Genomic DNA, 24,619 nt, shown 5'->3' with positions numbered 1-24,619 from the left:
TCACCCCCCCCCCCATTTCTTCCTCACCACCTCCCCCCCCTTTCTTCCTCACCACCCCCCCCTTTTCTTCCTCACCACCTCCCCCCCTTTTCTTCCTCACCACCTCCCCCCCCCCTTTTCTTCCTCACCACCCCACCCTCTTCTTCCTCACCACCTCCCCCCCCCTTTTATTCCTCACCTCCTCCCCCCCCCTTTTCTTCCTCACCACCCCTCCCCCCCCCCCCTTTCTTCCTCACCTCCCCCCCCCCTTTATTCCTCACCACCCCCCCCCCCCTTTTCTTCCTCACCATCCCCCCCCCCTCCCTTCTTCCTCACCTCCCCCCCCCCCCCATTTCTTTCTCCAAACATTAACATTGCTAGCCATCATATTTCTCCGTAGTCTTCACAGCGCATGCACAGGAAAAATTATCGGATTTTACCCACGGTCACACTTGTGCGACTTGAAATTTTTGCCACGATTTTTGCTGTGACTTTAATGCAGTTTTGATGCGACTTGAAGCAATACCTATGTAATCTTGAGGTCTCTGCTTCAAGTCGCATCAAAATCGGACCAAACAAGTGCAGTGACTACTTTAAAGTCGCTGCGAGTTGAAGGCGCACAGATATGGACGGTACTCATTGAAAATCATGGGGTACCACTTGTCCTGCGACTTTGTAGTCCCAAGTCGCAGGACAAGTGTGAAAGGGGCCTCATTATGCACTGTAAAGACTACAGACAAATCTGATGGCTAGCCATCCTAACTGTGAAGTGGGCCAATCAGAATGCAGGTCACATGCACAAAAAGCCGCTTCTCGTTTACACGGCAGTTTGTGCGTCACGGTAAGTGGCAATATTGGCTGATCCTATAGATTGCGTGATCTGACAGAACACCTGCTACCCAGGTTACTGAGCACAATCCTATACTCCTATATAACAGACCCCAGAAGCAATAAAGAGAACCTGTCACTTCAACAAACTATCACATAGGGGGCGGAGCTTGTTTAAGTGAAGAAATAAACAAAATAAAAACTAAAACCACCCTCACCGACCCCGATATCTGCATGTGAATAAGCGTGTGTACATAAACGATGATTTCTTCACACGTTAGGTGTCGCCACAAACATCGGAGTGACTGCAATCATTCTAGATTATTGTTTCACCACTTGACCACCGCGCCTATTCTGGCACTCCTCTCCTTCATGTAAAAATCACAATTTTTTTTGCTAGAAAATTAATCAGAACCCCCCCAAACATTATATATATATTTTTAGCAGACACCCTAGGGAATAAAATGGCAGTCATTCCAACTTTTTTCTCGCACGGTATTTGCGCTATAATATTTTTCAAACGATTTTTTTGGGAAAAAAAAACGATTTCATGAATTAAAAAATAACAAAACAGTAAAGTTGGTCCAATTTTTTTGTATAATGTGAAAGATGATGTTACGCAGAGTAAATAGATACCTAACGTGTCACCCTTTAAAATTGCGCACACTCATGGAATGGCGCCAAACTTCGGTACTTAAAAATCTCCATAGGCGGCGATTATTTTTTTTTTTTTTACAGGTTACTATTTTCGAGTCACAGAGGAGGTCTAGTGCTAAAATTGTTGCACACGCTCTAACGCACGCGACGATACCTCACGTGGGATTTGAACGGCATTTACATATGTGGGCGGGACTTGCATGCGCGTTTGCTTCTGCGCGTGAGCTACCGGGGACAGGGGCGTTTTTAAAAAAAAAAAAAATTATTTTTATTTTACTTAATTTTTTTAGTTTTACACTTTTTTTTTTTTTTTTTTTTATCACTTTTATTCCTATTACAAGGAATTTAAACATCCCTTGTAATATGAATCACTGTGACAGGTCCTCTTTATGGAGAGATGTGGGGTCAATAAGACCCCACATCTCTCCTCCAGGCTTTCACATTGGAGAAACAGCAGCCGCTTTTTCAGGTCGGTTTGCAGGCGCTATTTTTAGCGCAGTAGCGCCTGCAAACCGCCCCAGTGTGAAAGGGGCCTTAGCCTGTTAGCTCTGTATGTTGGTTACAACCCGTATAGCTCACAATCTACCTGTAGATCACGAGCAGCTGACCAGTAGACTGCAATCCTTTCTTGCCAATTCCTGAAACCTGGAGAGGAGGGGTGGATCTGATCTGTATTTTCCTCCTGTAGAAGCTGAAATTATGCTTCTCTTCCTCTCTGATATTTCACTAAAGCCCCCCTAAATTTTTTTTAACAAAAATAAATTTGAAGATAAGGTCCCAGATCGAGTCCCAGAAGGGGTATGTAGCATGGTTCCATTATCTTGGTAAGGTAGTTCCTGTGTAAAATGAGTAGGTATCCTGTACCAGTGGGTTGGCACTTTATACCCCGATTCTTGGGAGTCTATTGGGGAGCAATGTGCAAAGTACAAGATTTCTTCTCTCCGTGGATCAGTAAACGACAGATCTGAGTCCCTTTCCCACCTTTTGTATGAAAGGTGGGAATCAAAGATTATTTTATTGTGTTGATACCTCCTGGTTCTTAAAGCGGAAGTAAACCCATCAATAAAACAATTTAAAGAGGAGTTCCACCCAAATTTGGAACTTCCTCTTAACCCACTCCTCTCCCCCTTACATGCCACATTTGGCATGTAATTTTTTTGGGGGGGGAGTGGGGGCTTCAGCACGAGTGGGACTTCCTGTCCCACTTCCTCCTTCCTGTAGGTGACTAAGCTTAATCGCCTTCAGGAAGGGGCTGCTGTAGGCGATCGCCTAGGACACGTCACAGGTCCTAGGCGATCTCCTGGCCAATTACGCGGGGCCGCGCCGCTCGCGCATGCGCAGTGGGTGCCCGGCCGTGAAGCCGAAAGCTGTCACGGCCGGGTGCCCACACTGAAAATGAAGACCCTGGCCGGGGAGGGGGGGAGAGGAGCGGACCCCCGGCCGGCGCGTCGCTGGAGCAGGTAAGTGCCTGTTTATTAAAAGCCAGCAGCTACACTGTTTGTTGCTGCTGACTTTTAATAAACATACAAATGGCTGGAACTCCCCTTTAATTTCCGGCACGTGCATTGGTTGTGCTCTCAAACAAACTTTCAAACCATCCAATCGCTGGTGTCATAACTGATCACATGAGCAGCATCATGGCAGCTGTAGATTAAACAGAGGCAAAGATAGCAGCTTCCTTTGCTGAAAACAACAGGGGGGGTTTACTTACACTTTAACTCCAATTTTTTTTTATTTATTTTTTTGTGAATAGACTTCGAAAAAATAAACACCTTGACAACTAGGGATGTCCCGATACCGAGCATTTCCCCCAGTACTTGTACTGGGGGAAATGCTCCGATGCTTCACCCGATACCTGGGCAGTCAGGGTGATCGGTGCGCCAGGGGAGTTGCAAGCACTGATCTGCACCCCTTTCAGCTGCTTTAGTTAGTTATACAGTGATGATCGGTGCTTGTAACTCCCCTCAAAGCTTCACCGATCATCACCGCTGACTGCTCTGTGCTGTCCCCCGCCGTGCTCTGTGCTGTCCCCTTCCTCAATGGCCTCCTCCACCCCCTTTATCTGTCAGGATGGAGAGCGGAGGTAGGAGCCGCTAAATCTTCATTTTAGCTGAGGCTGCAGAGAAAGGGACTGGGGAATCTGTGTCCCTTCCTCTGTCTCAAAGGGGAGATGTCAGGGGTCTGTTAAGACCCCTGATATCCCACCAAAGACCCCCCCAACAGGGCTGATAAAAAAGAAAAACGTATTGACCCCGCATCTCTCCATAAAGAGGATCTGTCACGATAGAATACTGTTACAAGGGATGTTTACATTCCTTGTAAAAGTGAATAAAAGTGATCACAATTTTTTTTTTATGTAAAAGAAAGTGTAAAAAAACAAATAAATAAAGTAAAATAAAAAATTAAAACACCCCTGTCAGCTCACGCTCAGAAGCGAACACACAGGTAAGTCCCGCCCACATATGTAAACGCCGTTCAAACCACACATGTGAGGTATCGCCGCGTACGTTGGAGCAAGAGCAACAATTCTAACACTGGACCTCCTCTGTAACTGTAAACCGGTAACCTGTAAAATATTTTGAAACGTCGCCTATGGAGATTTTTAAGTACTGAAGTTTGGCGCCATTCCATGACTGTGCGCAATTTTAAAGGGTGACGTGTTGGGTATCTATTTACTCAGCGTAACCTCCTCTTTCACATTATACAAAAAATTGGGCTAACTTTACTGTTTTGTTATTTTTTTAATTCATTAAACTATTGCGCAAATACTGTGAAAGAAAAAAATTTGCAATGACCACCATTTTATTTCCTAGGGAGTCTGCTAAAAAAAACGTATATAATGTTTGGGGGTTCTGAGTAATTTTCCAGCAAAAAAATTATGATTTTTACATGTAGGAGAGGAGCGCCAGAATAGGCCCAGTATGGAAGTGGTTAAAGACAGCACATTGAATGAAGGGACACTGTGATCATCTTTCTGCCAATACAATGTACAGTATATGAAAAACTGATTTGCCAACTAAAATTTCTGGGCCAATGATCTTGTTTTGAACAGGAAGGTCGCTGGATATATTGAACTGATTGGCAAACCAAGCCTATGCAGAGGGCGGACAATTACTCCCGAGGAGCCAGGAAACCATATTGGGCAATAAGGAGGAGCTGATGGACATCATTGTTGTATCAATGTCTGTTTTATGTGGCCTATTTTATGCAGCATTCAGGTAATAATAATATTAATCATAATAAATAAATATATATATTTTTTAATCCTTTTTATTGTATCTGGTATATTTATTTATTTCCTGAGATTTTTATCATGACCAATTAGAGAACATGTCTCATCCTGTATCTGGAACTCTGTAAACGTTTGCAGGTAGCAATCCTTGTGTGGTTGATAATGGCGGCTGTTCCCACCTGTGCTTTGCCCAAATTTGTGATTTTGTGTGTTCCTGTCAGGATGACCTGGGTGTTCTGACGAGAAAGGCCCCCAGTCGAATAATGACCGCCCTGTACTGCGCTTGCGCAGTAATTAGCTGCCGAAAGCCGCCGAACATTGGAATACGCTCCTGATGCTCGTGCAAGGGGCGGACTTATACATGAGGGGTGGATGGCAACAGAAGAGGGCGTATTTTGTAATGATGGGCAGCGCTGTTGCTGTTGATGGCGGAATTTGTCACGAAACTTAAACACATCTCCTAAACAAATATATCTCTGCTACATGTGTTAAAGCGGTTCTCCACCCTAAAGTGAAGTCCCGCTGATCGGAAACCCCCCCCTCCGGTGTCACATTTGACACCTTTCAGGGGGAGGGGGGTGCAGATACCTGTCTAAAGACAGGTATTTGCACCCACTTCCGGCCCGGCATTCAATGCCGGGCAAAATGCCGGGCAAAAGACGGGCATTGCGTCACATCCCGTCGCCCCCCCGTTGTGTGCTGGGAACACTCGGCTCCCAGCACACAGCGGGAGCCAATCGGCGGGCGCGACTCGCGCATGCGCCGTAGGGAACCGGGCAGTGAAGCCACAGCGCTTAACTTCCTGGTTCCCTCAGCGTGAATGGAGGGGGGAGCAGCAGGGTGACGAGTGATCGCTCGTGCTCTGCTGCGGACGCCGCTACACTCCAGGACAGGTAAGTGTCCTAATATTAAAAGTCAGCAGCTGCAGTATTTGTAGCTGCTGGCTTTTAATATTTTTTTGGGGCGGAACATCCGCTTTAAGGGCAAAACGTGTAGGAAGAATAGCAGAGATATATTTGTTTAGGAGATGCGTTTGAGTTTTGTGACAAATTCCGCCCCCATCTTAACAGCTCTGCCCGTCACGATTGGCGAAAGGAGCCGAACGGCGAGTCGGCGCTATACTGCGCCTGCGCACCGCCGTTCGGCTCCTTTCGGCAATCGTGACGCAGCTTACGCGACGGGGGGGAGCTCGTTTTTGGTCATCACGTCAATCACCAGCATGTTAGGAACGCCCACTCCCGCGGGACTCGCAACCCAGAAGCCACAGGTGAATTAGCTGTACCAAGGTATGTACAGCATAAAAAAAAACATAATGGGCATAACTGTATTGTAATGTGGGGGGCCAATGTAATACTAGAAAGTCGTTTTTAGGGTGAACCTCCCCTTTAAGTGCCCAGTAAGCAAGTGGTTGAATACTTATAAAGAATGGGAAAAAAAAGATAGCATTCGAATATGACCACAAGATGGCAGCATTGTAACACAGATTATTTGGGCAATGCTCTAGCATGCATTATATGCAATGCCGACTACTGATGGTGATTCAATAGCAACACACAAGGGGTCACACTAGCTTTGTTCTCTGAAGAGTGATCCACGTTTTGGATCGTTCCTCAGAGAGCATTTTAAAAGGCTGCGAGGAGGTGGTGTATCGCCGCCCTATCGCCTGCTTTAACCCCTTGGACTCCACACTAGTGTGCCATGCATTGCATGCAGTTGCGGGGCACTTGCAGAGCGGCTGTGGAATAAAGCAGCAGTGTCATATTTTTGCGCTCTGCCCTGCAGCTGACAGCTGTGAAGAAGTGTGAGCAGGGCATGCAGAAGACCATAGTTCTCTGTTTGGACTTGCAGAGAGCTGCACAATTGTGATCCTGTCCTTTAAAGTGATTGTAAACCTCAGACATGAAATATGAACAAAATACACATTGTCTCAATTAAGAGTACTAAGTGTAATTTCTATCTACTGCTTCGTTGAATCACTTCCGACAAGTTTTACTGACACCAAGAGAAAAATGGTGACAGGGGAGGGAGCTCCAGCAGCTTGATAGGATCAGTTCTGTTCCTGTGTGAAGGGGGGGGTTGTTCCTTCCCTCCAATCAACTCTGGAAAGGTAAAACAAAAGGAACGCAGTTCCTCTATAGTTTCCTGAGTTACTCACGAAGCAATCCGGTTGAATGCTGACAAACTATGTGACTCTGGTAGCCATCTTGGGTCAGGCAGAGACTTTTTAAGGCCCTGGCTCCCAGGCTTAAGTGCTTTTGAATGAATGACTTGTAATAGCGCAACGCATGCGAACTGAATCGCCTCTGGGCGCTTTTTCCCAGCCAGTATCTGCTTGGCTGGTGCGGTAATTTTTACCCCGTAGGATCATGACACGCTAGGGACACACAGTCATACACATAAACTGGGCCAATTTGGACGAGATCCAATTTACCTACCAGCATGTCTTTGGAGTGTGGGAGGAAACCGGAGTACCCGGAGGAAACCCAGGCAGACACAGGGAGAACATGCAAACTCCAGGCAGATGGTGTCGTGGTCGGGATTTGAGCCAGCGAACCTTTTGCTGCTAGGCGAAAGTGCTACTCACTGCACCACTGTGCTGCCCTTTTTGCAAGTTGGTAGACTGGGAGTAGGTACCCTGTCTGTTAACACAAGCGGTAGGGAAGAGGTTCCTGATGAGGATGTAAAGCATTGGGGCGCAACTCCTCTTGGCTTCATCCCGCTTGGGCATGAGATGGCCAATTCAAGTTTTCCATTGCACCTGACTGTGTCAATTATTGTCGCTGCACCCCCACCTACAAGCATGCCACTTAGCACATTCCCTCTATGGTCACTCGGGAAGCAATCCGGTTTGATGCTGCCGAACCATGTGACTCTGGTAGCCATCTTGGGTCAGGCAAGGGCTATTTAAGGCCCTGGCTCCCAGGCTTGAGTGCTTTTGCAAGTTGGTAGACTAGGGACAGATACCATGTCTGTTGGGTACAGCACTAGCGGCAGGGGGAGGTTCCCAACGAAGAAGGAAAGCGTAGGGTCACGACTTCTTTGGATCTCACCCCGCTTGGGCATAAGAGGGCCAGGCCACATTCTGCACTCTTAGCAAACACTGTCAGTCCGGCTGATATCTGCTCTCTTGACATTACTGGAAACTGTGAGTGTACCTGGCTGGGCAGCCTTCCCACTGGGTTTGTGGTAAACTGTTGCTGTACTATCGCAATACAAGCTTTCCATTGCACTTGACTGTGTGAAGTATTGACGCCGCACCACGCTGTATTCCCCTTTAACCCCTTTAAAGGAACACTAAAGGCACAATTTTTATTTAATTTTTTTTAAATAACATATATGTTATACTTACCTCCACTGTGCAGCTCGTTTTGCACAGAGTGACCCAGATCCGTGTCTTCTGGGGTCCCTCGGCGTCTGTCTCGGCTCCTCCTCTCAAAAGCTTTCTACCTTCATGCGAGCGAGCTCGCATGGTGGAAAGCTTTTGCGAGCGCGCTCCCGTGATACAGCCGGCGGCCATAGCCGCCGACTGTATCACTCTGCCCCCGCGTCATCCGCTGTGATTGACAGCAGCGCCAGCCAATGGTTGCGCTGCTATCAATCCGCCCAGCCTAGCCAATCAACGGCCATGCTGGGAACCGAACAAGATGACAAGCACGCGCCCGGGACTTTTGAACGGTGAGGTAAGTAAAACGGGGGCTCGGGGGTGGGGGCGGTGCTGTCAGATGTTTTTTTACCTTAATGCATAGGATGCATTAAGGTAAAGAAACTTTTAACTTTACAACCCCTTTAAGTCATGTCTCTGCACTTCCTGTTTGCCAGATTATTGTGCTCTCGTCAGCCAACATCTTGCTCTTCCCTATTGCCGTCCATATCTTTGCTACCACTCGTTGCCAACCTTTGGCTTGTTCCTCAACTATGTTTTTGCCTGATCCCAACATGGAAATAATTGTTACTGAACTTTTGGCTTGTTTCCGGACTACACTTCTGTTTAAACCTTACCTGCTATATTCGCTACTGGACCCCAGCTTGCTCACCTCCTGGTGGGGAGATCCTGGTGATTGTGACCTGGTACTAACCGGCAGCTAAACCAGCTCTGGTGAACTCTGCTTAGTACTTAGACTCCGCTACTCAGGTGAGCCCACATCATTCTCCAGGATGACCTGCTTGTATAGCAATCCTGTTGGTTGGTAGGAGTTACACTACTGCTATAGATACTGGTGCCTGAGCCTGACCATAACACCTATGCTGACAAACCAATGTAAAAAGATGTACATGATCCCCTGTGTCAGCCAGCAGCCGCTGCAAGGGAGAGGAGAGAGCGCTCAGCAATGGCTGGTAATGTCTGGGAGTGGTGACATACCCCATAGGCTCCCATTTCCCATCCATTGTTGGCACTCCCTCCTCCTCCCTGCAGCCACGGCCGGATCACGTGACCAGACCGGAGTGGGTTGAAAATAGGTAAGTACAGTGGAACCTCGTATTACGAGCATAATCCGTTCCAGGAGAATGCTTGTAATCCAAAGTACTCGCATATCAAAGCGAGTTTCCCCATTGAAGTCAAAGGAAATTAAAATAATTTGTTCCGCATTGACTTCAATGGCATGCAATACCGCATGTGGCCATGTGGGGGCGACAGTGAGCCCGGGGGAAACACACGGAAAGCCCAGAGGAAAGCTCGGCTGACCTAGTTTAGGCTTGGGAACGTCGTATTTCCGAGCATTTCCAAACGGCTCCGGCACCCCCCCACCTCAGACCAAATGCAGTACTGCACACCACTGTGGCTTGAATCCTGCTCATTTTGCGAGACAACACACTCGCAAACCGAGTCGGGATTTTTAAAAATACAGCGCTTGTATTGCGAAACGCTCGTTAACCGCGTTACTCCTAATCCGAGGTTCCACTGTATATACATTGTATTTTTTTTTCCAGTTAGCCAGCAGAGGTGTTAGGAGGGGGGAGATGACATTTTTAGGGCTAGTTGGGTTTAGGCTGATATTCTACTGTGAGTACAGTTGTTACCTGGCACAGCTGAGGGTCCCATCCAGTGTTGGAGGCTTCTGCCATGACAATGTACAAAGACAGCACAACAATGGCCGACTTTCCGAATGAGTAAAAAAAGTGACAACAAATTATTTATATGTTTATTTCACACAGTCTTTCCAATAAATTTATTTGGTTATGTTTTCAACCCTTAGCATTATAGGGCACACTCTGCAAATCGCTCCTTCACAAGCAGAATGATGTCAGTTATATTTACATTTTATTTATTAACCTTTTCTAGTAAAAATGTAAACTACAAACAAAACTGCCAGTATTGCATAGATTATCCGGCAATGGCCAAGATATATACACATACAGTACATGTATCCATTTGTTGCAGTGTAGCAATATGACAATTATCCAGATATTTAGAAACCCAAAATTGGAATTTTATTTTGGGTGGGCACTGCTGCAGAGAACCCACCCCCTGATTCGAATCTCTTGGAGTTTCCTTTGGTGAGATCTCAAAAAGTTTCTTTCCACTTCATTCTCCATGGGGTCGAACAATAGAAATGAGGTCTTGGTATAATGGCCAGGCATGGTAGGCGATCTTTTTAACTCAAGATATGTAAGTAGCCAGTGTGCGATTCTACAGGCCACCCAGAACATAAAGCCAACCTGTAATGACAATCCTACGCTTGTAGTAGTGTTAGCGCCAATATTACTAGCTTGACAGGTTCCATTTAACTATTACTTTTGGGTAGACTTTTTGAAAGGTTAATTAAGGCCCTGGAATTCTTAGGGGTAGATTCACAGAGAAGATACGACGGCGTATCTCGAGATACGCCGTCGTATCTTTAAGTGTGCGGGGTCGTATGTATGCGCCTGATTCATAGAATCAGTTACGCATAGATTTCCCTAAGATCTGACCGGCGTAAGTGTCTTACACCGTCGTATCTTGGGCTGCATATTTACGCTGGCCGCTAGGTGGCGCTTCCGTATATTTATGCGAGGAATATGCAAATGAGCTAGATACGCCGATTCAGAAACGTACGTCCGGCCGACGCATTTTTTTACATCGTTTACGTAAGGCTTTTTTCGGCGTATAGTTACCCCTGCTATATGAGGCGTATCCTATGTTAAGTATGGCCGTCGTTCCCGCGTCGAGTTTTGAAAGTTTTAGGTCGTTTGCGTAAGTCGTTCGCAAAAAAAGCTGGACTCGAAAGCAATGACGATTTGCGGCGGAATTTCGAGCATGCTCACTGGGATTTTTTCGCAAGCGCCGTTCATAAAAAATGTCAAATACGCAGGTTCACAGTTAATATACATAAAACACGCCCACATCATCCACATTTGAATTAGGCGGGCTTACGCCGACACAGATACGTTACGCCGCCGTAACTAAGGGCGCAAGTTGTTTCTGAATACAGAACTTGCGCCCATAATTACGGCGGCGTAACGTATCTGAGATACGTTACGCCGGGCGGATAGATACACCATTGTATCTGAATCCAGCCCTTAGTCTGTAAGTCAGCAGGTAAACATTCACATGACCCTATCTTTACAAGCCAACCCTGGTTTCGGGTCAGGTCTTTTCAACATGGGAGGAGCAATTTTGCCCAAATATGGATCAAATTAGGACATGGCTTTGGAGACTTCAGGAAGGATCCACGGTCCCACATATAGATCTTCAGTTGCTGGCAGTAGATCTATATTTAGAAGGGCCCAGTACTCATGTCAGTAATAATTGTGTAAATCCAAAAGCACCATTATTGGTTGGTAGGAGTAGCTGATGATTAGGAGCCTTAGAACCCATAGATGTGTCTGCCAGCTGATTCCAATGTAGATGCCCAGTCTGTCACCAATTCTTCTGTTGAAGAGATAATGCACTGTCAGTTGTTATTGCTACAGTGTAAGTCCATCGCTTGATACTTTAGAGTCATTTAGGTCCATTCCAGGAAACTCCTGGGGCATTGTCCCATAGCTACATCATTCCATTAAGTTTTGTCCATTCATAAATGTCCTGCTCACAGACAATGTCTGAGTTTATAAGAAGGTAGCGGTCACCCACACAGAAGTGCTTCTGACATGCTGCACACTTGAAGCACTCCAGATGATAGACTTTGTCCTTCACCCGCATGGTCATCTCGTACGCCCTGATCCGCTTGTCGCAGGATGCACAAAGACCATCCTGACCAAAAAGTCTGCAACAGAAACCACAAAACATATTTTAGGATGGGGAAAGTGATCGATCAAAAGGGAAAGAAAAATAAACTTTACACTGTAGCACTAAGAACTCAAGAGAAAAACTGAACAAAAGTCTTCAAATCAAATAGCCACAGTGCAATCTGGACTTTATATAATGTAGACGATGCTGCCCTTTTCAGGCTTGGTTCACACTAGGGGGGACTCAAAGTCACCCGACTCTGAATCCACCCCGCACAGTGCGGCTTGCAAACGACTTATTTAATAGAAGTCAATGCAAGTCGCTCCAAAGTAGTGCAGGAACCTTTTTCTAAGTCGGAGTAACTTGAGCCGCTCTGATTAGAATGGTTCCATTGCACTGAATGCGGCGCAACTTGTCAGGCTGACAAGTCGCCCCACTGTGAACTGAGACTAGGGAATCTTCAAACTGTAGAAAACAAACTGTACAAAAAAAAGACAAAACAGGGTACAAACGCCTAGTGCATTTTTTTCATCACTTCATTGTAAGATTTAATCACTTCTCTACTTTGGGTGTTTTTCAGATTTGGTGTTTACAAGACTAAAACAGTTTTTTTTGCTAGAAAATTACTTAAAACCCACAAACATTATATATTTATTTTTTTCGAACACACTAGAGAATAAAATGGCGATCATTGCAATACTTTTTGTCACACCATATTTGCGCAGCGGTCCTACAAGCGCACTTTTTTTGGAAAAAAATCACTTTTTTGAATTAAAAAATAAGACAGCAATAAATTTGGCCCAATTTTTTTATATAATGTGAAAGATAATGTTACGCCGAGTAAAATTGTACCCAACATGTCACGCTTACAAATTGCGCCCGCTCGTGGCATGGCGTCAAACTTTTACCCTTAAAAATCTCGATAGGCGACGTTTAAAAAATTCTATAGGTTGCATTTTTTGAGTTACAGAGTAGGTCTAGGGCTATAATTATTGCTCTCGCTCTAACGATCGCGGCGATACCTCACTTGTGTCGTTTGAACACCGTTTTCATATGCGGGCGTTACTCGCGTATGCGTTCGCTTCTGTGCATGAGCTCGTCGGGACGGGGCGCTTTAAAAATTTTTTTTTTTTTTTCTTATTTATTTTTATTTATTTTATTATTTCTTACACTGGAAAAAAAAAAAATGTAAACATCCCTTGTAATAGAAAAAAGCATGACAGGTCCTCTTAAATATGAGATCTGGGGTCAAAAAGACCTCAGATCTCATAGTTAGACTAAAATGCAAAAAAAAAAAAAAATTTGAAACTGTCATTTTTTCAAATGCCAAAAAAAAATGTTTCTTTAAGAGGCTGGGCGGGACTGACGTTTTGACGTCACTTCCGCCCAGCAGAGCTATGGGGACGGGCAAAGGAGATTTTTCCTTCAGTCTCGTCCCCAGTCAGCAGCCGAACGGTCCCGATCGCCTCTGCCGCCTCTGCCTCTGCCGCTACCGATGGCTACGGTAAGCGGCGGAAGGCGCGGGAGAGCGGCGGGAGGGGGGGCCCCTCTCCCGCCGCCGATAAGGGCGATCTCGCGGCGAATCCGCCGCGGAGACCGCCGTTATCGTTAACAGAACCGCTGACACTAAAGATTGACACCTCGATTGTGGCAGCAGCTGCTGCCGTTACCGAGATATCAATCTTTAAAGTTAGGCCGTATAAAGACGTACGGCGGTTTAGAAGTGGTTAAAATGATAGTATATACACACACAAATGGAATAGGAATGAGTGTTCTAAAAAGTCCAGAAACCCAAAGGTAGGCTCTGCAATGGAACTCCTCTGGTTTGACTGGATGTCCTGCAGCCAGCTGACGCTGAGCCTTGCTCTGAAGAAGGGGCCAAGTCTCCTGAAACGCGTCAGCTTGCAGCAAGACATCTAGTCGAACCAGAGGTGTTCCTTTGCAGAGCCTACCTTTGGGTTTCTGGACTTTTTTTTTATAACAATGTCATTCCTATTCCCTTTATGAGTATATACTATTTTTTTTTACATCTTTCATTAAAGTGCTGTGGAAAATGTACTAGGTGTTTGTGCCCTTTTTGTTTTGTCTTGTTTGATGCAGAAAGTGAACCTGACATGGGAGACATACAAGGGCTGCTACATATGCTGACCTGCTGTTTTTAATAGTTAGTAATCTAGGACAAACATGCAGATTAAAAAAAAATTAAGATCCTTATTTGCTTACTTGTTCCAAGTCAGCGGCTAAAAATATTGAAGCATACAGGTCAGCATGGCAGCTAGCATTTTTAAAAGGAGATGTCGGCATTGGCATTCTCCATGACAGCCTTCTTTTAACAGACATAACAGTACAGATGAGGGCAAGGATAGACAAAATAATGGACAATTTAGAAGACGTTCTGTCCAATCTTTGATTCAGTAGGTTCAAAAACATGTTATTTGATTATAACACATTAAACTTCAGGAACCATTATCTTGGTTACCTGGCTTATGGAATTTGCCTGTCGCTGGAGAAAGTGCACTGGAAAGGGTGGTCAGGATTGATCAGAGTAGAGTAGGCTATGGAAGTTTACTTTGCTCTCTGTTCATTTATATACCCATAAATCAGTGAGAAATGTACCACTGACATCTTTACAGTGGGGAGGTGGCAAGATTTATTACAACTGCATATGCCTGTATGGGTGGGTCCTAAACTCTCTTAAAGCGGAGCTCCACCCTAAAGTGGAATGTCCGCTCATCGGATTCCTCCCCCCCTCCGGTGCCACAATTGGCACCTTTTGGGGGGAGGGGGGACAGGATACTCCCACTTCCGGGAGTTTGGCCACAGCAGTGACGTCGCCGCGGGGCTCTCTCCTCCTCCCCTGGCCCCCGGGCTAATAGGAGAGAGGAGCGGGCCTTGCGCATGTGCAGTAGGGTTCCCGGCGTATAGCCGAAAGGCTACACTGCCGGGTTCCCTTACGCACAATGGCGGCAGCACCCACTAGCTGATGGAAACATCGGCTGCGGTGCCGACATCGAGGGACAGCAGGAAAGGTAAGTGTCCATTTATTAAAAGCCAGCAGTTGCAGTATGTGTAGCTGCTGGCTTTTATTGATTCTTTTTTTTCCCTGGACCTCTTTAAAGCGGGAGTTCACCGTAAAAAAAAAAAAATTAACCTTGGATTGAGGCTCATTTTGTCTAGGGGAATCGGCTAGTTTTTTAAAATCGAACCTGTACTTACCGTTTTAGAAAGCGATCTTCTCCGCCACTTCCGGGTATGGTCTTCGGGACTGGGCGTTCCTATTTTGATTGACAGTCTTCCGAAAGGCTTCCGACGGTCGCATCCATCGCGTCACGAGTAGCCGAAAGAAGCCGAACGTCGGTGCGGCTCTATACGGAGCCTGCGCACCGACGTTCGGCTACTTTCGGAAAATCGTGACGCGATGGATGCGACCGTCGGAAGCCTGTCAATCAAAATAGGAACGCCCAGTCCCGCAGCCCATACCCGGAAGCGGCGGAGAAGATCGCTCTCTAAAACGGTAAGTACAGGTTCGATTTTAAAAACACTAGCCGATTCCCCTTGACAAAATGAGCATCAATCTAAGGTTAAAAATTGTAATTTCCGGGTGAACCTCCACTTTAAGAGACCACACCATGTACTGTAATAACTGTCCAGTCCTTAAGGCAAGATTTACTTCATGCATCCCTTTTTTATTCAACCCTTATTTGGGACCACATAAATGTTTTACACCATGTAAATAAAAGAGGTGTACAAGTTGATGTGCTTATAGTGCAGTCACCACTCTTAAGTGCATAGCATGGTAAATGCCCACATATGATTTCTAACTAATATTTATTCCTCTATGGAAATGAAGGCCTTACCTGAGATAATCTCTTCGGCACAGCTTGCGCCCCAGTTTGTAGTAGAGTCTCCTCCCGACCTCTCCTAAGCGGCAGCCACACAAGTCGCAGCTCAGGCAGTCCTCGTGCCAATATTGATCTATGGCCTTTAAGAAGTAGCGGTCCCCAATGTTTTGTTGGCAGCCCCCACATGTTAGTAGTGAGGGTGGAATCTGCAGAACCTCGTCCACTGGCTCACTATGGGAAGAAAATGAGTTGCAGAATTCAAAATTTAATTCAACAATGTTAAAACGTAGAACACAAGCTTTAGTTATAAGACAAACATTTTTGAAGAGAAACTTATTTTTTTTCTTCTGCAGTCAGGGCTAGTTTCTTTTAGCACTCCTCTATGATATGCAACTATTTTAGGTTACATCATGCCCACAAGCTACATCATGCCCACAGGCATCACAATGGGAATTTGGCATGCATTAATGATATCTGCCAAGAGCTCCTTGGTGCCCAGAGCAGAATAATGGCTCAGTAGAGAGATATAGGATGAAAAAATCAATTCACAGGTAAACCAAATACACATTTTCATTTATCCCAAAGATATTTAATTCACTTCATTCGTAAAAAAAAAAAAGATGTTCAAGCTAATATTTTCTTGAGCATCTTTTTTTTTTTTACAGGTGAAGTTGCTTAAATACCTTTGGGCAGCCTGAAAAAAATTGTATTTGGTTTACCTGTGAACTGATATTTTTTCAATCTGGGGAAAACCATAACATCGGGATGGTCTGGACCCTGAATTGTGTGACTCTCCTCATTTGAGACAAATTTGTGTTGAAACATACAGCACAGCCCCCAACCAGTTATGGTCAGCTTTAAGAAATCTTGCATCGGCGGGTCCCGTGTCCGTGATACTCGCCCTCTTCTGGGGCTCCTCTTTTTCTCTACTCTTTTTTTTTACTCTCTCTTTTTTCCCTGTTTTCTTTTCCTGTCATTGCTTTTCGATATGAAGGCCAACAATGTAAGCTTCTGTACTCCTGGGTACAGAAGGACATTTGTGTCTATGACACAGGCCTAATTTTCTACCTGGTCCTCCATGGCCTGGGTTATAATTTGTCTAGGTGTTTATTATGTGTTCATGCGCTATTTCTTATTTTTTTGTTCTATGTCGCCCCTGCGTGGGCAAACCATGGCTTGTTATAATTTTTGAAAATCCAATAAAATATTGAAAAAGAAACATACAGCACAGGTGAATTCAACAAGTATTTAAATTTGCAATCAATTGGTTTATTTCTAAAGAAGTGCATAACTAAGCACTGTTTTTTTTTTTTTTTTGTCATGCTATCCCATGTTAAGATGAGCTCAGAGTATAGAGCAGCATTTCTCAACCTTTTCAATACAGAGGAACCCTTGAAATAACTTTCTGGTCTCAGGAAACCCCTTCTAAAAATGACTATATATATATATATATATATATATATATATATATATATATACACACACAGCATGATACATTAGTGTGATGGTAGGAAAAATGCTCCTTACACTTGTGTTCATTGGGAAGAAATACCCCCTTACAGATGGCAAAAAAGATTAATGGTCTCTGTGGAAACTTATCTGAAAGGCAGAAATTGCTCAAGGAACCTGTAGCAACCTCTAAAGATATTTTAGAGTTCCACGGAACCCTGGTTTGAGAAATCCTGATGTAGAGCAAGAGCAAGAATTCTTTAGTATACCTCCCATCTTAACCAATGACATCACAGAGCTACTATCTTACACCCTGGTTATCTCTTGCCTTGACTGTTGCAACTCCGTCCTTGTAGGCCTACCTCTACACAGACTTCCCTCCAGTCTACCATGAATGGTGCAGCCAGATTCATCTACCTTACCAACCGTTCAATGTTAGCCACCCTTCTCTGCCAATCCCCCCATCAGCTTCCTCTCACCTCATGAATAACATTCACAATACTTAACATACAAAGCCATCCACAACTTTGCCGTTGTAAAGGCTTGTTTAAAAAACAAACATGTCATACTTACCTTCCCTGTGCAAGGGTTTTATACAGGGAGGCCCCGATCCTCCTCTTCTTGAGTGCCCCCAGGGAGAGCCGCATTCCATGGAGGCTCTCGTGCGGGCGCGCTCCCGAGTCCTGCTGCTGCGTCCATTGACACAGCCAGCAGGCCTCGGCTCCGCCCCCGGCTCCCTTGTCACTGGATTTGGTCAATGGCTCCCGCTGCTATTAATCTATCCAGTGAGGACCTGAGACAGCGGCTGGAGCTGCTGTGCTCGTCCCTGTCACTGGAATGATCGGGTTTAGGTAAGTAAAAGAGGGGCTCTGGGGGGGGGGCTGCTGCACTACAGAAGGTTTACCTCCCCTTTAAATATCACCCAAACCTAACATTAGAGTACCATCTTCTTTAGCTGATCAACATGTTGTCCTGCATCAGGAACATTGGAACCAAGTCTTCACCCTCCTGCAGCCAAACATAACAGTGCCAGTGCATACAGCCACTGATCCAAGAATACCAACCTGGATGACATCACATAACTTGTAGCTAATTCACTCCCTTGTTATCTCTCGTATTGACTATTGCGGCTCCCTCTCTGTTGACCTACCTTTACAGAGTCTACCCCCCCCCCTTATGTCTATCATGAATGCTACTGACACACTCATTCACCTTACCAATTGCTCAGTGTCCATCACCCTGCTCTTCCAATCCCTCCATTGGCTTCCACTTGCCCAATGAATAGAAATCAAAATATCAATAACAGCATACAAATTAATTCACAACTCTGCCTTGAGGTACATCACCAAACTCATCTCAAAATATCACCCAAACCAACCACTTTACTCCTCTCAGGACCTCCTTCCCTCTAGACCCCTCGTTAATTCCTCCCATGCTTGCCTTCAAGACTTCTCCAGAGCTTCTTTCATCCTCTGGAAAGCTCTACCTCAACCTGTATGGGTACTCTGTCCACCTTTAGGGAATCTCAGAAAATGAATCTCTTCAGGGAAGCCAAGTACACCTCTAACTAACAGCTGAACTTTTACTTTCTACATCAACTCATCCCTGAAGCCTCGTACACACGACCGGTTTTCTCGTCAAAAAAGCTGCTGGGAGAGCTTTTTGCCGTGAAAACCACGTGTGTGTATGCTTTCTCGTTGAGAAAACTGCCGGGAATCCCGACGAGAAAAATAGAGAACCTGCTCTCTATTTTCTCGTCGGGATTCTCGGCAGAGTGTTTCCTGGGCGAGAAAAACGTTCGTCAGTATGCTTACCTGTCCCCAGGTAAACCCGCGCACGCTCAATGAGACTTCGACGCATGCGCGGTAGCATACAAGGGTAGTGTAGGGTGTAGCAAGATGGCGGCAACGGCATCGAATCCTGACGGGATTCCCGCCGTGTGTACAGGGCTTCACAGTTATTACCTTTAGACCCCTTTTACACTGTGGCAGTCTTCAAGCATTTTAGCGATAGAAATAGCCTCTAAAAAGCGCCTGAAAACTTCCTCCCATTCTATGCAGTGTGTGCTTTCACAGTGGGGCGGTGCGTTAAAAAAAGTCCTCCGCTAGCACCCAAAAAGCGCAGCTAAAACACCTTTCGTACTACAGCACCGCTAAAGCGCCAGTCGTTTTTGCCGTGCTTTAGCTGCGTTTTAGCGGTGCTTTTCGACGGTATAGCGCCACTATTTTTAGCGGCGCTATACCGCCACCGTGCCTCCCGCCCCAGTGTGAAAGGGGCCTTAGTGAGCTGCAAGAGATATGAGGGAGCGCTGACAACGGCTTGGATATGGAAGCCTATGACGTCATGGCTCCTGGAATTCCCAGCCTTTGTAGAGCTATTCCTCTTCTCCCCTGCAGCCACTGCTCACTGACACAGGGGATCACTTGTAAATATCTCCTCCTACCTACACTGAGCACCAATGAAAGGGGCACATCTACAATGACCAATAATATTAGGGGATACCACAACTTTATACTGACTGTACTTCTTTTCTGTTATTATAATTTATGTAGTATCAAGAAGATTATCACAAAAAATGCTCTTGTACAGAGCAGGAGGGTTGGAAAAAATACCCAGGGTGTCAAATGGGAATGAGGGACACCTACTAGCAAATGTATGTAGGCATGGGACACGCCCCCTGCCACACCCCCTTAAAGGAGAATTAACCCCAAAAAAGGTTAATTAAATCCACAAAGGGCTTTTTTTTTACCACTACTATTTCTTTATATTGGCTTTTTAAATTTATAAATGTTGCAATTTAGAATATGGATGAAAGGTTTAGCACTGGGAGACCCTTTTCGAAATATAAAAAGTGCATTTTATATACAGCTTTATAGATCAGACCAAAATGAGGGACAAATGAGAAGGAAAGAGGGACTTTGCTCCAAATCAGGGACAGTCCCTTGAAATCAGGGACATTTGGGAGATATGCTACCACCAGTGTGATGCGCTTTATTCCCATTATGGCATATGCACTACACCAGGGGTCTTCAAAGCCCTGAATAGACTACTCAAATATAGCTACTAGCATTTTAAATACTTATTTTAAAACAGTTACATAGAAAGAACTGAAAGGTTAAGAAAAGATGATTTTAAATAACCTCCAGGACCACATTGCTGCTGAAAAATGATGTCCTTGCTATAGTTACAATGCCACCACCACCACCTTTACCACAACGCACTTTGGGCCAGATTCACATACAAGAGCGGCGGCGTAACGTATCTTAGATACGTTACACCGCCGCAATTTTTCATCGCAAGTGCCTGATTCACCAAGCACTTGCGATGAAAACCTACGCCGGCGGCCTACGGCGCAAGGCGGGCCAATTTAAATGGGCGTGTGCCATTTAAATTACAAAATATTCCAACTGCACACCTTCCAGGAAAATGGCCAATAAGTAAAAGGGTGCTGAAACGATCACCAGCTGGGAACCGGAAAGCAAATCATGTACACATATTCGCCAGCACACCAAGGATCATTGAAAAAACGTCCAAAAATTTAATGCATAATAGCGATCCAAAAAGCAACGTTTCGAGGTCACGCAGGACCTCTTCTTTTGCCTGACGAAGAGGTCCTGCGTGACCTCGAAACGTTGCTTTTTGGATCGCTATTATGCATTAAATTTTTGGACGTTTTTTCAATGATCCTTGGTGTGCTGGCGAATATGTGTACATGCCACTTAAATTAGGCGCGCTCCCGCGCCGGACCTACCGTGCATGCCTCGTTTCCGAACTCCCGTCGTGCATTGCGCGCCGTGACGTAATTTTTCCGAACGGCGACGCGCGTAGCGTAATTCCGTATTCCCGGACGGCTTACGCAAACGACGTTGATTTTTAAATTTCGACGCGGGAACGACGGCCATACTTTAGACAGCAATACGCTTGCTGACTAAAGTTAGGGCACCTAAAACGACGACTAACTTTGCGACGGGAAACTAGACTAGCGGCGACGTAGCGAACGCGAAAATCCGTCGGGAATCGCCGTAACTCCTAATTTGCATACCCGACGCTGGTTTACGACGCAAACTCCCCCCAGCGGCAGCCGCGGTACTGCATCCTAAGATCCGACAGTGTAAAACAATTACACCTGTCGGATCTTATGGATATCTATGCGTAACTGATTCTATGAATCAGTCGCATTGATAGAAACAGAGATACGACGGAGTATCAGCAGATACGCCGTTGTATCTCCACTGTGAATCTGGCCCATTATTCCCGTTATGGCATATGGGTTACAGAAATACATCTATAAGCATTTTAAATCCCTTATTTTAAAACAATGTTAGACAGAAAGAACTAAAGTTGATAGGTTGAGAAAGGCTGATTTTAAATAACTTCCAGGACCACATTGCTGCTGGAAAATGAAGTCCTTGCTACAAGGCAACCACCACCGCCGCCGCGATGCACTTTATTGCCATTATGGCTTATGCTGGACACCACAAATACATCTATTAGCATTTTAAATACTAATATTTTTAAATAAGGTTGGATAGAAAGAACTGAAAGTTGAAAGGTTAAGAAAGGCTGATTTAAAATAACTTTCACGAAAAAATAAATAGAAAAATACGAAAATAAATAAATCACTTCCAGGACCACATTTCTACTGAAAATTAAGTCCTTGCTGTAGTTACAAGGCAACCACCACCGCCGCCGCGGTGCACTTTATTGCCATTATGGCTTATGCTGGACAACACAAATACATTTATTAGCATTTTAAATACTAATATTTTTTAATAAGGTTGGATAGAAAGAACTGAAAGTTGAAAGGTTAAGAAAGGCTGATTTAAAATAAATAACTTCCAGGATACGAAAAAATAAATAAAAAAATAAATAACTCCCAGGACCACATTTCTACTGAAAATGATGTCCTTGCTGTAGTTACAATGCCAACACCACCGCGATGCACTTTATTCCCATTTTTGCACATGGACTACACAAATACATCTATTACTATTTTAAATACTTCTTTTAAAATAAGGTCGAATAGAAAGGACCGAGTGTAAAAAAAAAAAAAAGATGTTCCATCTCAGGGCATTTTTAAGGAAGAAGAAATTCCAGCTGCACGCCTCTATAATCCAGGTGTGTTCTTGGAAATCAAGGACAGCCGGTACCTATGCCAGCCGTCAGCCCTTGCCTATTTCAATACAATGTGTGCCCCTCCTTTAATCGCTTGCCTAAATGGTTAGCGATTGCCCCTATTTTCATTAGCCCCCCCTCCGCCACCTCCAATTGCTGCAACAATAAGACCCCAGCCACGCTTACTCTGCAGGGTCCAGGCTCTTCCTCTCGATGGGTGCTGACATTTGCTTGCTCCTGTGTATTGTCCTCTGTACAGTTGTGTTGTCTTGGCTCTTGTAGGTCCTGGCTAATTCATACAAACGCAGGTCCATGCAATGCTATCCTCTCTGTTGCAGATCTACCCCCAACGTCAGATGCCAACTGCCCGCTCTCCATCACCGTGCTGCCACATCTGTATTCCTGGCAGCTGCCTGAGTCCTCTGGCCAAGAAGGAAGGTCTGAGAGAGAAGCCTGTGTCACTGTCACTTATATAGGCAATTGCTGTCTCCTTTGCAGCATTGACTATTTTAGCTCAGCCCCTCTGCTTTCATTTCCTTTTTCCTGATCACCATTCAAATACAATAGAAGGAAATGGCATTTAAAGGCACAGCTGCTCACTTCTCTCTCTCTCTGGCCCTCCTGGGCACTGGGATTACAACACAGCTACACTGCAGCTGTCTAACTCATTAACCCCCTGCGTCTCTGGGGAGGTCAGCCTTGCGTTGCAGACAGCGGCATTGATCTGACAGTGCTGCACAGGTTAATTCTCCTCTGATGAGGTTGGGGGGGGGGGGGGGGTTTGAGGTAAACAGGTTAATTGAAGGATTAATTTACAGTTAACAGGGAGCCTACTGAGAAGCTTCTATGTATTCAAATTATTTTTTGCTTCTAGTATATCCAAGGGCTACGCAGACTGTAAGTAAAATACCTGTGTGAAAAGCTTCAAATGGAAGCAGGCGTTAGTTGTCTTATGCCGCGTACACACGATCGGACATTCCGACAACAAAACTGTGGATTTTTTTTCCAACAGGAATGTTGGCTCAAACTTGCCTTGCATACACACGGTCACATAAATGTTGTTGGAAATTCGCCAAGAATGCCGTCATGTACAACACTACGACGAGCTGAGAAAAAATTAAAGCGGTGGTTCACCCGTACATAAAACTTCTTCCCCTTAGATTCCTGCTCGTTTTGTCTAGGGGAATCGGCTAGTTGTTTTAAAATACTTTAAAAGCTGTACTTACCGTTTACGAGATGCATCTTCTCCGCCGCTTCCGGGTATGGGCTGCGGGACTGGGCGTTCCTATTTTGATTGACAGTCTTCCGAGAGGCTTCCGACGGTCGCATCCATCGCGTCACGATTTTCCGAAAGAAGCCGAACGTCGGTGCGCAGGCGCAGTATAGAGCCGCACCGACGTTCGGCTTCTTTCGGAAAATCGTGACGCGATGGATGCGACCGTCGGAAGCCTCTCGGAAGACTGTCAATCAAGAAGGAACGCCCGCTCCCGAAGACCCATACCGGGAAGCGACGGAGAAGATGCATCTCGAAAACGGTAAGTACAGCTCATATTTTAAAACAACTAGCCGATTCCCCTAGACAAAATGAGCATCCATCTAAGGGGATTTTGTGAAAAAATTGTCTTATGGGTGAACTCCCGCTTTAAGTTTGATGATTCCGAGCATGTGTCGAATTGATTCGGAGCATGCGTAGGATTTTTGTGTGCGTCGGAATTGCATACAGATGATCAGAATTTCCAACAGGTACTTTTGCCATCGGGGAAAAAACAGCTCTCAAACATTTGTTGTTGGAAATTCCGACAGCAAATGTCCGATGGAGCCTACACACGGTCGGGAAATCCGACCAAAAGCTCACATCGAACATTTGTTGTCGGAAATTCCGATCGTGTGTACGCGGCATTAGAGAGGCAAAATATATATTTTGTGCCATAAAAGGTTCAATTATTTTTCTTTTTTATTGAGTAGGGTTTTATTGCTGTGTGTCTCCATTAGTAAACTTTCCCCTGACTTTCCGTCCTGCTGGCGCCGCACGTGTCAAGGTATAGGGTTGGTAAAGATCTAGCAAGGGTTGCAAATTTTGTCCGCTCTTTCCCTAATTTCATAAATGATTTTATCTGGACAAGACGCTCTTAACCAATGTTACTTGGAACCCCAGATTTCCTCCAGAGGTTTCTAGGGGGGTTCCTCGAGCAAGGGGCACATTGATCTCGCACCTACACCCATTAAGGGCAGAATTTTCCACTGACGTCCAACGGTAGTGGTCATTTCTACAGTGACCACCAATGCAAGGGGGCACTTTTCCACTAATCCCCAGTTTAAGGGGGAACATCCCCACTGGCCACCAATTTACTGGACTCTTCCCCTACTGGC

General features: G+C 45.3%; 1 protein-coding gene across 1 annotated transcript; it reads right to left on the bottom strand.

Moving 5' to 3' along the window:
- Window positions 1-11,120: 11,120 nt before the first annotated feature.
- On the bottom strand, window positions 11,121-22,888 carry LMO2 (LIM domain only 2). The gene is made up of 3 exons (XM_040328105.1): window positions 22,436-22,888; window positions 15,701-15,916; window positions 11,121-11,880 (listed from the first exon to the last, which is right to left on the bottom strand). The coding sequence occupies exons 1-3, from the start codon at window positions 22,561-22,563 to the stop codon at window positions 11,661-11,663; spliced, it is 564 nt and encodes a 187-aa protein (XP_040184039.1). The 5' UTR covers window positions 22,564-22,888; the 3' UTR covers window positions 11,121-11,660.
- Between the last annotated feature and the right edge of the window lie 1,731 nt (window positions 22,889-24,619).

Source organism: Rana temporaria, chromosome 11, assembly GCF_905171775.1.
Source record: "Rana temporaria chromosome 11, aRanTem1.1, whole genome shotgun sequence".
NCBI classification, from domain to species: Eukaryota; Metazoa; Chordata; class Amphibia; order Anura; family Ranidae; genus Rana; species Rana temporaria.
This window is presented reverse-complemented; position numbering and strand designations above follow the sequence as displayed.

Bases quoted from the DNA above. Each gene is read 5' to 3' on its own strand.
- LMO2 (XM_040328105.1), bottom strand. From the start codon at position 22,563: ATGGACCTGCGTTTGTATGAATTAGCCAGGACCTACAAGAGCCAAGAC. The intron at 15,917-22,435 runs GTAAGCGTGGCT...TTCTTCCCATAG, and splicing joins AAGAGCCTGGACCCTGCAGA to TGAGCCAGTGGACGAGGTTC. The intron at 11,881-15,700 runs GTAAGGCCTTCA...TTTCTGTTGCAG, and splicing joins TGCCGAAGAGATTATCTCAG to ACTTTTTGGTCAGGATGGTC.